The sequence below is a fragment of the Gossypium hirsutum genome, chromosome A10 (assembly GCF_007990345.1).
Source record: "Gossypium hirsutum isolate 1008001.06 chromosome A10, Gossypium_hirsutum_v2.1, whole genome shotgun sequence".
In the NCBI taxonomy this organism is placed as follows: Eukaryota; Viridiplantae; Streptophyta; class Magnoliopsida; order Malvales; family Malvaceae; genus Gossypium; species Gossypium hirsutum.
Window position 1 is genome coordinate 99,415 of NC_053433.1, and position 13,394 is coordinate 112,808.

At 33.9% G+C, this 13,394-nt stretch overlaps 1 protein-coding gene across 1 annotated transcript; it reads right to left on the reverse strand.

Annotated features, from left to right (window-relative positions):
- Positions 1-11,845: 11,845 nt before the first annotated feature.
- On the reverse strand, positions 11,846-13,035 carry LOC107925111 (trimethylguanosine synthase). The gene is made up of 2 exons (XM_016855680.2): positions 12,535-13,035; positions 11,846-12,083 (listed from the first exon to the last, which is right to left on the reverse strand). The coding sequence occupies exons 1-2, from the start codon at positions 12,863-12,865 to the stop codon at positions 11,971-11,973; spliced, it is 444 nt and encodes a 147-aa protein (XP_016711169.1). The 5' UTR covers positions 12,866-13,035; the 3' UTR covers positions 11,846-11,970.
- Positions 13,036-13,394: the final 359 nt, after the last annotated feature.

Here is a 13,394-nt window from a genome sequence, read left to right on the forward strand (position 1 = left end):
CGGCCTCCCCAACAGGCAATTGTATGATGGCTTGATGTCCATTACCAAGAAGTCCACCTCGTTTGTATTTGGGCCAATCAAGAGAGGCATCACGATCATTCCCATCACTTTTCTTTTCGTACCGTCGAATGCTCTCACGATGTTTTGACATGTCTTCATGTGAGAGTTATCTACTGGCAATCTATTTAACGTGGACAAGGGCATGACATTCAATGCTGATCCATTATCAATCAATACCCCCGGCAATGTGTATCCCTTGCAGCGAGTGGTAATGTGTAGGGCCTTTGTAGATCCCATGCCTCCCGGTGGTATTTCATCATCATTAAAGAAAATAAAATTATCTGCGCAGATGTTGTTGACCAAACGATCGAGCTTGTTGACGGATATATCATCCGCAACATATGTTTCATTTAAAACCTTCATCAATGCACTTCGGTGAGTCTCTAAGCTCAAGAGCAAGGCTAATACCGATATGCGGGCTGACTATTTGTGTAACTGTTCCACAACGCTGTACTCGCTGTGTTTTAGGAATTTTAAGAATTCCTTAGCCTCATTTTCAGTTACAGGCTCATTGACAGGTGATTCAGGTCCAGTTGTCTTTTCCTTTTCTCGCTCAACGACCACGAATTTTCCTTTAGCTGGTTCGGCCTTTGGTTCGGAGTATAACGCCTTCCGCTGCGTGTATAGAAACCCTCGTCTTGACCTTTCTCCGAAGTGCCAACTGGATTCTCCCCTCCCGGGATCGTTACGTTGCAGTCGTAATTCCAAGGAACCCTTTTGCTATCCTTATAAGGGAAAGCAACGGGCTTTTGAATTATGACCTTTGGCACAATTGGTACTCCGACTTCATTGACTCTTGGTCGGGATATAATTACAATTGGTGATTGACCCCTCAGACATTGTTGGTTGGCCCTTGCTTTGACGTGCACACATCTTCTCCCTTCGGGCCCTCGGTGTACTCAAAGAATTCGATCTCTTTATTTTCTATCAATCTCTGTACTAGAGCCCTGAATTCATTGCACTTTTGGATCTCACGCCCTTCCTTGTAGTGGAATTCACAGTAGTACTTCCCTCTTTCAGGCTTCTCCTCTAAACCTTGTATAAGTAAACCTTCTTTCACCATTTTCTTCCAAACCCATCTCAACGGGGTCTTTACCTCCGATACGTCCATCTTAGTTCTCCTTCCTCCACTTTTGTTTATCGCGTTTACCCCATTGTCTGAATGACTGGGTAACGGATTTCCCGCCACATTAGGTTTTGTGGGATCATTGAACTTCACAATGCCCATCTTTATGAACCTTTCGACTAATTTTTTGAAGGCTGCGCAGTTCTTAATTGTGTGCCCCACAATTCCTGCATGGTATTCGTATTGCGCGTTTGCAACATATCACTTTGGGAATGGAGGTTGCATCATATCATCCTTCGACAGAACATACTAATATAAGCTTCAGGGCAGCTCGTTCCATTATACTTTTCAAATTCTGGGGTTTTAAATTTTGGTGGGAGCACCAGGTCTAGGACCAAGCTTAATTCCTTAGCGTCGATCTCGCCACGATAATCAGCAGTCTCCATTGCTTTAAATTTTTCTTCAAGCCATCTACAATGATCATCGAGTTGTTTTGTCAGGTCTACTTTTTCTTTCTCCATTTCCACCGTGTCGTCAAGGTCCGGTACAAATGGATTAGCTGGATTATCTCCAGGCTTAGAGCTCGAACCTATAGGAATGTTCATTTGTGTAGAGGCATTGGCCTGGTATTATTGGGGCCTGATAATGACAGGTACTGTTCGTGGGTGCACCTTCGGTTGTGGTTGAGTGTTTACCGGAGTAAAGTCTGGAGGGAAGATAGGGTCTTCATTGTCGTTCCCTATAGTGCTATTCCCTTTTTCGCGTTCTCTAGCCTGCAACTGCGCCAACTGGCCTATCAGATTATTTTGGGATTCTTCCATTTTTTCCTTCATATATTGTTGTATCTTAACCAGTTGCTCTTGCATCTGCGCTTGTAATTGTTCTTGCATTTCTCTTTGCATTTGTTCTATCCTTTCTAATCTCTGATCTATTGCTTTGGTTTTACGGCAGGTATAGTAGCTGTGTTCGGTTGGTTGATTCTCGTTGGTTTCCAGATTAATTAAAATAATTTTGTTTAATCAGGGTTTTTTCGTGAAATTTAATGCACATGATGAAATGTAATGCAAATGAATGAATGCAAAAAGGAGGCGTTTATTCCAATTCAATTTCATTAGAAGAAAAATTTCTTTACATAGAACGAATGATTACATATACGACTTTGCCCTAATGCCCAAAGCCTTAACTTTCCTAAGAAGCCAAGCTAAGTTCCGGCCTCGCTCTGATTCCGACTCGTACTTTAAGCTCAATATATCTGCTTGGACTACCAAGGTTTGCAAGTGATCAGCTACCTCTCGAACCTGAGCCACAGCTTCGCCCATGACATAGTCTCTATCTTTAATCCGGTCTTGAGAGCGGTGAAGTTGTTCCCTACAATGGTCGTTGTTTGCCTCAAGAAGTTCTACTCAGATTTTGCTATCTCGCAGCGCAGTCTCGAGTTCCTCTACTTTTCCCTTCAACTCTTCGATCTTGCTCAGATTGGCCTTCAGCTCAATTACCGAATTACGGCTACGATGTTGATGTAGTGATCTTTCCAATTCAGCCACCCGAGCTCGTAACTTCTCCTTTTCGTTTTGGCTTTCTATCAAACTCTTCTTCAGAGTGTCCTCTCGTACTCGGGCATCTTGAAACCTTTTATCCCAATGGTCGGCTCTAGTCTTTTCCTCTTTGATCTCTTGACGCCATTGCTCCGACGCTTTACCTAGACCGGCAGTTCTTATCGACATACGCAGTTTCTTGTAATCGGTTTTCAGACTATCTAAATCTTCCTCGGCCTTGTTCTTTCTTTTCCTTAACTTTTCGGCCTCTAGCTTGTGGATATCGACGTCTAACCCCAACTTCATTTTCTCTTCTTCTAGCTGCTCTATCTTCTTTCCTAACTCCGAGTTCTTTTTCTCAAAGTCTTGTTTAATGATCTCTAACTCGGATGGGATGACTCATAAATGCTTATCTATCGGTTGAGTGTTCCCTTGATTCAGCCTAGGGATGTTGTCGTTAACTCTCCAACCCCACCACCATTCATACTCGAAGGTCGTCATCGGGCTTGTGGTGAATCCTTTCATTCTTCGAGTTTGGTTTCAAGCATCTGATATCTCACGAACTTTTTTCTTATAACCGTCATCCTTATAAGAGAACTCACATTGAGCTAACCCTTGTGTCACCGGTATAAACTGCCTTGATCGGTACTGCCTTAACACTATCAGCGGGGCGTATTCAATGGCTCCCCATATTCCAGCCAGAGGGACCCAGTTAAAATCACTGCACCTATAAGATCTCGTCAGGAATCAACCACGGAGCCCTCCATTCAACGTCTTCGGCTCGCAAATTTTGGAGAATAATTATCCATTTCTCTTCTGAAATGTCGTCTCTCCTCGATGTGGCCACTAATTCTCTTAATGGAGAATAATCCTTAGAGAATACCCGATAGGAGACCTTCTCCACCTTCCAAAAATGACTGTAGAACCAAGCCAAAAGAAACTGTGCATAACCAATAAATCTTTTCTCGCCCGCTCTTCGGCATGCATTCAATGATCGAAAAGTTTCTGCTAGGATTACCGGGACGGATGTGGTACCTTTATCAAGTCGATCGAATAAATCTGAGACAACTTCATCTATGTGTCTGAGTGCCTTAGGAAAGACGATCAAACCGTAGAGGCTTAAGGCAAAAACATCAACCCTTTTCTTCGAATCCGGGTGCGCAAGAATCAAGTCCATCAAATTCCTCTAAGGAATACACTTACTATCCCATTTTTGCTTGATGTGGGCTGCAACCTATTGCTCGCTCATCCCCGTTATATTCATCAACTTCTTCAAAAAAGGAGGGATGTTGACAGGTCTTGAATAGGCCCTATCGGCCTGAAACTTCGGGCAATTAAGTAACGCCATGTATTCCTCCATAATAGGTACTAAATCAATTCCTCCGAAGGTGAAGCAACTGTAAGCGGGGTTCCAAAATTGTGCAAGGCCCGGAACAAGTACTTGTCCACCTTTACATCAAGCAAATAGGGTAGGTCGCCATAGTTACAGTAAAAGAGCTGTTTGACTTCGCCATTCCAACTATTCCATATATCCCTTAACTCTTACAGGTCGTTCTGAGTTACACTAATGCGAGTGAAATCCCACAACTCTGACTTATATCCCTCGGTCAAACTATCTCCTTTCTCTTGTTGCGTTCTCTCAGACCACACTCGAACGGTTGCATTATCCTCCACTCTATTAAGAAATCCTTTTTCCATGCTAAACTCTCCTATTTAGTAACTGAATCGTAAATCAACACCCTTTTTTATGAGATGTCATGTGAAAACAATCAAAATGCAACAAGTCAGTATTATATACACAGAATAGAATTCAAAACAAATAAGGAGTAAATAAGCACCTAATCGGGTGACCACTAGGGTTCGGTGTGGTTCTACCTGGGGTAGGCTCTTAGGGCTCATTACATGTGGTTCGGTTCTAAAGTAAAGGTACCTGAACTAGCAGATTCCTCGATCCTCACCCATTATAGGCTCGTATGGACCGAGTTCGATTCAGGGGAATACATTTCCTTACGGCTATACGGAGATAAAAACCTCGCGAATACGCAGGTACGGATGTATCCCGAAAGCGATCCACTACCCTATACAGAGGTGAAGACCTCACGAATGAGTATTTTCTCACTTCCACTTAAGAGGGTGAAATTGACAGGTAATGCAATTCGATATGCAGAGATACAGAATTAAACCACTTAAAGCAACATATTATGAAGAACGCCACGAAAGTAACAGACAACATGCACTGCAATAAATTTAAAACCGATTTTCAATTTTCAACAAAAGACAATAAATAATCAATTTAAGGCTCGACTCTCAAAGTCCCCAGTGGAGTCGCCAAGCTGTCGAAACCATTTTTTTACAAACGAAATCGACTTGATTTTGAAAACGAAAATTAAAACGGGAGTCACCACCGATCCTTATTAGGTGTGATCGGATCACCTTTGTTTTAATAAAACATTTTAGTTTACTAAAACAGTGTTTTGGTCTACGAATTTTAAGAGAACAAGTTCGGGAGTCGAATATGTGCGAGGAAGGATTAGCTCCCCCGACACGCCCAAGAATTGGTACCGAATTGATTAGTTAGTGTCTTAATGTCGAAAATCAAAAATCGAGAATGAATTTGAAATACAATCTTTTTAATAAATATCAATTTTAAAATTTTTGAATTAGCTCAAAACAATTTGTTTAAAGATTTCCTTATCTCAAGATATCGGAGTATCACATCCTGTAGGTTAGAACACAATACCATGAATTCCCGAGCACAAGGTCGTCTTTTAATTTAAATGAGAGTTTCGTGTATTTTAAAACTCGAAAAGGATATTTAGCTATTTAGAAATAACGAGAAAATCGAAACCCAATAAGTTAGGGCACAATTCCTCGATATCTCAAAATGCATAACATTGCCTTATTTGGGAAATTTTGTTTTTGAATAGTAGCGAATGTAACATTTAAAACAACAAGTGTTATTTATTTAGGTTAAAATAAGGTGATTTATTGGATAAATACATTGGGGTTTAATTCGCGAGACAAATATATGAGATACGATGATAAATGAGTATAAACAATAATACATGGATGACGTCACGTAAAAATACAACAATAAGGTGAAAATGCAAGTGAACAATTTATGATACATGCGATGACAATAATGGCTCACATACATCATTTACATACTAACATTAACGATTAATGAACAAAAACATATATTGCAATCTAAAAAATATAAATAGTATAAAGCAAGTCAAATTGAATAAAGTATAAAAACTATATATATTAAAAAAAAACTAATAGACCAGTTTAAAAATAAATAAAATAAAAGATGAAATTCTTTTAAAATCAATAATGTATAAAGCGATTTAAGAAAAAATAATACATATAATTTTTTAGAACCAATAATATATGTACATAAAAGCATACTACGGGTAATATAAGAAAGTCCTATAATAAATAATAAATAGAATGTTTTAGAATAAACAAATGGAAATTTGAAAGGTATATGAAAACAATTTAAACTAATGAAATAAATTTTAAATAAATAATGCAAAAGATGATTTTTTTTTTTAAAAAGGTACTCTTAAAGTATAAATATGGTGGTTTATAAATTACTATGAATAATGTTTTCAGCATAAGATAAAATAATATAAAATATACAATAAAAAAATACAATTTAACACATCATGTGAAATATTTAAAACAAACATGCAAACTAAAAAGGCAAACAGTTTACAAAAGGAAACATAAAATAAATAATATATATATACATGCATTCAACATTATTGACATATAACACTTGGAATAAACAAACAAATAAAATAAAATTAAGATAAATAAATAAATGAACAATGTGACAAATCTTATAAGTAACACATGAAATTTTAAACTAAATAAATATAACATCTGAATAGTCAGCAAATAAAATGTATAATAACATGATAAAACAATTTGAAATAAAAGGGTGAGGACTAAATTAAAATAAAAATGAAATAAAAAACGGGTATAAATTATAAAATAGAAAACTGCCAGGGACTATATTGATATACGCGCGATGAAACAGGGGTCAACTGGGAAATTACCCCAACCCTTAATGAGCTGTGTTTCAATGTTGAGTCCAGGGATCAAATTAGAGATGGAATAAAAATAATCGGGCTAAATTTAAAAGAAAAAAGTACAAATCGGGACTGAATCAAATACCAGAAAAAGGTGAAGGGACCAAGGCGGGAAATTTCCCATTTAAAGAAAAAAGGCGGATCCCCCCGGATACGGGTCGAGTCGCGAACGGGCACACTTAAAACGATGCCGTTTGGACACTTAGGTCACCCTTCAAAACGCTGCCGTTTCATGCAGCAGATTTAAGCCCAGATTTTTTTAAAAAATTTCATTTTTACAGTCCATTTTGCAGAAAATTCCAAAATCTATTCTTCTTTTTTTTTTAGGGTTTTAAAACCCCCCATTTTCGCCTCTTCCATGGCCAACCATGGATTCCCCGGCGATCCTCCATGCCCATGCCACGAATCGGTGACCGGTACTACACGAGGTGGGCTCCCTTTGGTCCTCCTCCGAACGGAGGTCGAAGACGGAGCCTTCGCGGCCCACCACGACGGAAGAGACGAGGAAAGGCCCCGGGAGGTTCGTCGGAGCACCTCAAGCAGTGTATCGGAGGTACCTTTTTTATTATTCGTATTTTTTATTACTGTTTTGTGTGTAAAAAAATAAAAAAGAAATAAAGAAGAAAGCAAATCTCAGTGGAAAAGAATGAAAATCGAAACTCAACAATAATCACCTTTTGAAATCGTTTATTCTTTTGATTAATTTTGTTTGGTAAATGTCTGTAACCGTTTACAAAGCATAGATTTCGGCTTTTAAAGCCAATCTATCAACCGTTCACTTCCTTTTTTTTGTTCTTTTGTTCATTATTTTCTTTTGCATGCTCTCTGTTGTTGCATCTGATTTGATTGCAGGTTTCAGAGGCCGACGGTTGGCTGGTGAGAAGGCGAGGCAGCGCGTGTGGAGGAGGCCGAACGGCGCCTAGGGTTTCCCTCTTCTCCTTTGGCTGAAAAATGTTTAGGATAGTTGGGCTAGTTGGGCTTCAGGGTTTTCTTTTAATTGGGTATTGGGTAATTTGTTATTTGGGCTAGGTGTAATGGACTCTTGGACTTTTATTTTGTTTATTGTATTTTGGGTCTTATTTTGGTTTGTTGGCATGGGCCAAAATTGGCTATAACAACTTTTATGTTTCGTTGCAACAAATTTAAGTGCAATTTCTACAAGCAAACAAGCCAGGTTGAATTATAGTTTGTTTACAACAAAACACTTAGTAAATATTTCGACAATCATAATTAACCAAAGGATTGCTATTTGGAGAAATTTATTATTAATTTAATTATCGAAAATAATTACTAATCTCCTAGAGTCATAAATAGTAATGTAAATTCCAAAGCAAGATCAACAATGATAAACTAATTAAATTAAACTAAAACTAAATCTAGCCCTAGGTTAAGTTATCGACTTCTCCTATTCCTACTTTTGACTATGCGAACTACTTTAGCCTAGATCTATTTGTATTACCTAATAATTAATTAACTTTTAGTTTAGGGTTTCAAATAATTAATTAGTAGTTAACTTAGTTATTACCTCCCGTCATCTAACTAAATAAACTAGTCAGAATAATCTACTTATATTTTGACCTCACAAATTATACCGAGATAGATTAAAAGGTTCTTGAAAGACTTATCTCCTGACCTTATCTTATCTATGTTACTTTCTAGAGTCATCAATCTTGAGGTTTATGTACTTTTAATCTAATCAAACCAATGCAAATTAAACCCTATACTTCAGTTAATTAATTAGGTTGGAACAGTTGAAACATATGAGATATTTATAAAGCATAAACTTATTCTAATATTTACACAAACATTTAATTAATAGAATTAAGAAAAAAGATATAAATAATATAATAGAAAGAGGGATGGAGAATGCCCATAGGTTTATTGATACAATTAAAGGAGTGATTTCGGAACAATCTTTCCTCGCAATAGTCTAACTTTGGAACAGGAACTTCTGATTAAGCGAAAATAAAATAAAATTAAGTAAAAACTCAAAACTGAACAAAATGCCTAAGAAATAATCGGTGTCTAAATTTGGTTATAATTGCCCTTAATATATGCTAAATCCAGAATATTAGTGTGTCTATATAAGGCTGTAAAAACGCGACTGATTTAATCCAAGTAAACGTCGCATCGTCACAACGTCATCATCATCCACATCACGACGTCGCCCTTGTTTCATCCTTGATTGCTTTTGTCTTTGGTGTCGCAAAATTGGTGTCCTAATGTTGCAACATTGGCATTAGTTTCGGCTTGAATGAACATTTTAACTCCAGATTTGACCTACATGACCAAGCAAATTTATTTTAGTATCAAAAGTGTAATAAAAACAACTAGAAATCATAAGTTACTACTTTGAGTATAAAAACATAAATACATATTAAAATAACTTGATTTAACTATTAGACAGGCTAAAATTAGTAAAAAAGGAACGTAAATAGCTTAGATTGTGGTAGATCACTAATATGTATACTTGCAGACATCATTTTAGTCTTTTTATCTTTTTGTTGCAGTATTTTCAATACTGACGTTCGCATGACGAGATGTAGATTCAGTTATTAATGTCATTGCCAGGGAGGCTTCGGCATTAGACGTAGTTTTAATTGCTACAGACTAATAGGCTAAGTATGAAATTTTAAAATTATAGATACAATCTTTTATTTCTGTTATTTTATTTTTATCTTTGTACGCTTACTTAAACCAACTTGCCACGTTAGCAGAGTGTATAAAATTTTTTTTTTGGTGGAGCCATATAGAATGACACCACTTGTATAAATACTAGGAAAATACTGAAATTTTTAAAAATATGAGAAGACTTCAAAAAAATCAACCATTTTTCTGGTGGAGCTAATTAATATGGTGCCACCAGTCCCCTGCCATGTCAGTTTCTTTCTCTTTTTTTTTTTTACTTTTTTACTTTTTTGACTTTTGTTTTTTTTTTTATGTTTTGTCTTTTTTCTTTATTTTATTCTATTTATTATTATCAACTTTAAAAAGTTTGAAATATATATTTAAAATATTTTATTAATATATATTTTTTAAAATTATAAATACATATTTTGAAATTACTTTTTAAACATTATATATTAAATATTTTTTAATATTATAAAATATTTAAATATTTTAAACTTTCAAATTTGTTATTAGTTTTATAATAATTTAAATATTATTTAATTTGTTTTATAATATTTTAAATTATGATTTTAAAATTATTTTTAAAGATATTCAAACTATTTTTTAAATACTATTTAAAATTTAAAAAGAATATTTTATTTTAAAAAGTGAAATTTGAATTAATAAAAAATAAAAAATATTTTTAAAAAAATTATTTGTTAAAAAAATGAGTTTAATTAAAAATATATATATTAAAAAATAAAAATAAAAATAAAAATTTATATTTATATTTAAAATATATATTATAACTCGTCACATCATATTTTTTAACAAATAAATATTTTTTTAACAAATATATTTTTTTTATTTTTTTATTAATTCAAATTTCACTTTTTTTGTACTTTTTTTATTAACTTTTATCTTTTTCTTTAAATTTTTTTAAGTTTTACATTTTTTCTTATTTTATTTTGTTTATTTATTTTATTTATTTTTTGTTATTAATTTAAAAAATTTAAAATGTATATTTGAAATATTTTATAATATATATTTTTTAAAATTTTAAATATTATTTTTAAATTATTTTTAAAATTTTGAGTATTATATTTTTAAATCATGTCTTATAAATTTTAAAAATATATTTTTTAAACTTATTTTTCTGAATTTTAATTTTTAAATATATTTTTAAAAATATATTTTTAAACAAAATAAAATAATTTCAAAAATATATATTTAAATTTAAATATATATATTTGAAATTATTTCTTATAAATTTTAAAAATAATTTTTTTTGCAAAATTAATTTTTCAAAATATGTATTTAAAATTTTAAAAAATATATATTAATAAAATATTTCAAATATATATTAAAAAAATAATATTTAAAATTTTAAAAAGTAATTTCAAATATATATTTAAAATTTTAAAAAATATATATTAATAAAATATTTTAAATATATATTTCAAATTTTTTAAAGTTAATAATAATAAATTAATAAAATAAAATAAAAAAAGACAAAACATAAAAAAACAAAAGTAAAAAAAGTAAAAAAGTAAGGGAATCTGGTGGCGCCGTATTATTTTGCTCCACCAGAAAAATGGTTAATTTTTTTAATGTCCTCCCATATTTTTAAATATTTCAGTATTTCCCTGGTATTTGTACAGATGGCGCCATTCTAAATGGCTACACTAAAAAATTAATTTTTTATGCTCCATACTGACGTGACAAATTAGTGGCACCTTATAATTTGGCTCCACCAACTTTTACTATAGATTTCAGATTATTTTGGTGTTTAATTAAAATGGTAGGTATTTTGGTACTTAATTAAATTTGATGGATTGTTTTAATAAAAAGGCCATGACTCGGAGCAAGAGCACACTTATCGAGCCACACTCAGAACCAAAGAGAATAATTAGACGTAGACAACAGTGGATGCAAAATCACCCACCAACTATAATTGACCCACCACGTGAGAATCCACTCTTTGAAGATCCATTAGAACCGCAACCACCGCCACCAGTACAAATAGTGCCACACATGGCTTGACAGGAAAGTACACTGCGTGATTATGCACTACCCACTCTAGATGTGCGAGGCAGCATCAATAGGCCGACAATCAACGCTAATAATTTTGGAATTAAGTCGGCCATTATCTAAATAATACAGAACAATCTGCAATTTCGAGGAACGATGATAGAAGACCCGAATCAATATTTAAAGCAATTTATTCACAGTCCAACGATTTCAAAACCAAAACATGCAGTTATTTATTTGCATGAATAATGTTGAATTCTAATGCATGTATTCACACATTTATCTACACACTTATTAATAAATCTCCAACAATGAAATCAATATTATCTTCTACTGCATAGACCTTTGCATTGTTAAGGGCCATATTTTCTGAGGATCAATATCAATAGCCAGAACAAAAGGACACCTTCAAAAGTAAAACCATTATTTCGAACGCTCTTGATAGAATAGAAAAGTAGACGCAGGATAACAAATACATAAACTGAATTCAAGGATAAACTTAAAATTGTTCATGAATAATGTACAAGGATTCAAAAGGTAAATTGCAAAGGAAGGTGCCAAAATTATCCTAATGAAAATGCTCTAAAATCTTCAGTAAGTGCTTTAAAAAGTCCCCAATTTGGAGGGTGCCAAAATTTACTTCTAGTGCATCACCATGCTTTCTATCTGCACACTGTATGCCTAGGAAGAACGAATGAAATACATAACAACGTTAATTCATTAGCAATTCCAGTAAGGTTCCTCATAAAATAGACAATAATGAAATTTAGATCGAACTCTCAAATTTACAAACCATCTCCACTATTTCAAAGCAAGTAAAACGTTTATGTCATTTGGTCAAGCTATTCAAAAAATTGTACCCAAACTCACGAAAAAGACAGGTTCAAAAACCAGCACTTTACAAACTATCATCATATGTGTTATACATAGAACAGATCAGGGCTCTGTTTGATTCTTATATGTACCTTTTACTCCTTAATAATCGGTATAAAGCAAAAGAAAATCATAATTGATTGGAAACAAAAAGCGACTAAAATAAAATTCCCAATTCTTAGAATTCAGAAGGAAAAAGAAAATGTATTGTTTGTGAAGACTTGCAGTTTAGCAAATTGGATGGCATTGCCACCGACACCTGAAAAGCAATCAATGACAAGTTCATCGCCACCGCACTTCTCCGCATGCCTCATGGCTATCTCTACGGGAGTAACAGAAAACCAGCCTTCCTCATCCATTTTAATTCCTTCATCGTATTTTGAAAAAAGATGGTATCTTTGAAACCAATAGTTCTCAATTAAAGGAGTAATAACTCCATTTTCTTTCCCTCTCTTCTTCCAATTTTTCTTAACTGGAATTAGAAATAAAATAAAATTAGAAAAGAAATGATGAAAGCTGTTAAAGAATTGAGTTGACCTCGGCACCTCGCCGCATCCGCTTCGCAATAGAATGATCTTCGGCTGGCCCATGAATTTGGATTTTGTGGCTTCTGCTTCATCGGAATTGGGAATAATTTAGTTGGGCGGGAAACCAACCTGACATTAGGAATTTCGGAGGAAATTTTGGGTGGGCTTTCTATTGGGCACCAAAGTAGCCCAAATGATGGCATTTGCTTTTATGTTTGTTAAACATCCCAAGGCCCAAGGGGTTAGACTTCTGATTTCTGTTTTCTCATCCATTATCTATTCTAACCACTTTAAATATTTATTTTGTGGTTTTTGATCATGTTTGTTCGAAGAGTTTGTACTTTTTTTCTTTCTTTAAAGTTGGAATACTGCATCCAACAATTAATTATATTTATATATTGATTTTTCATACGTTATTTATGTTCTATATCCATATTCAAACATATGAACTTTCAAATGTTACAACTTTTTTTTATATATTTATGTCATACAGCCTTAATATAAAGATAAGGTTGGCCTGCCCAAGCAACAGTGTGGAGCAAAGGAAGCATCACTGCAGTTAATGGATTGTCATTTTCAAAAGAAAAAATTG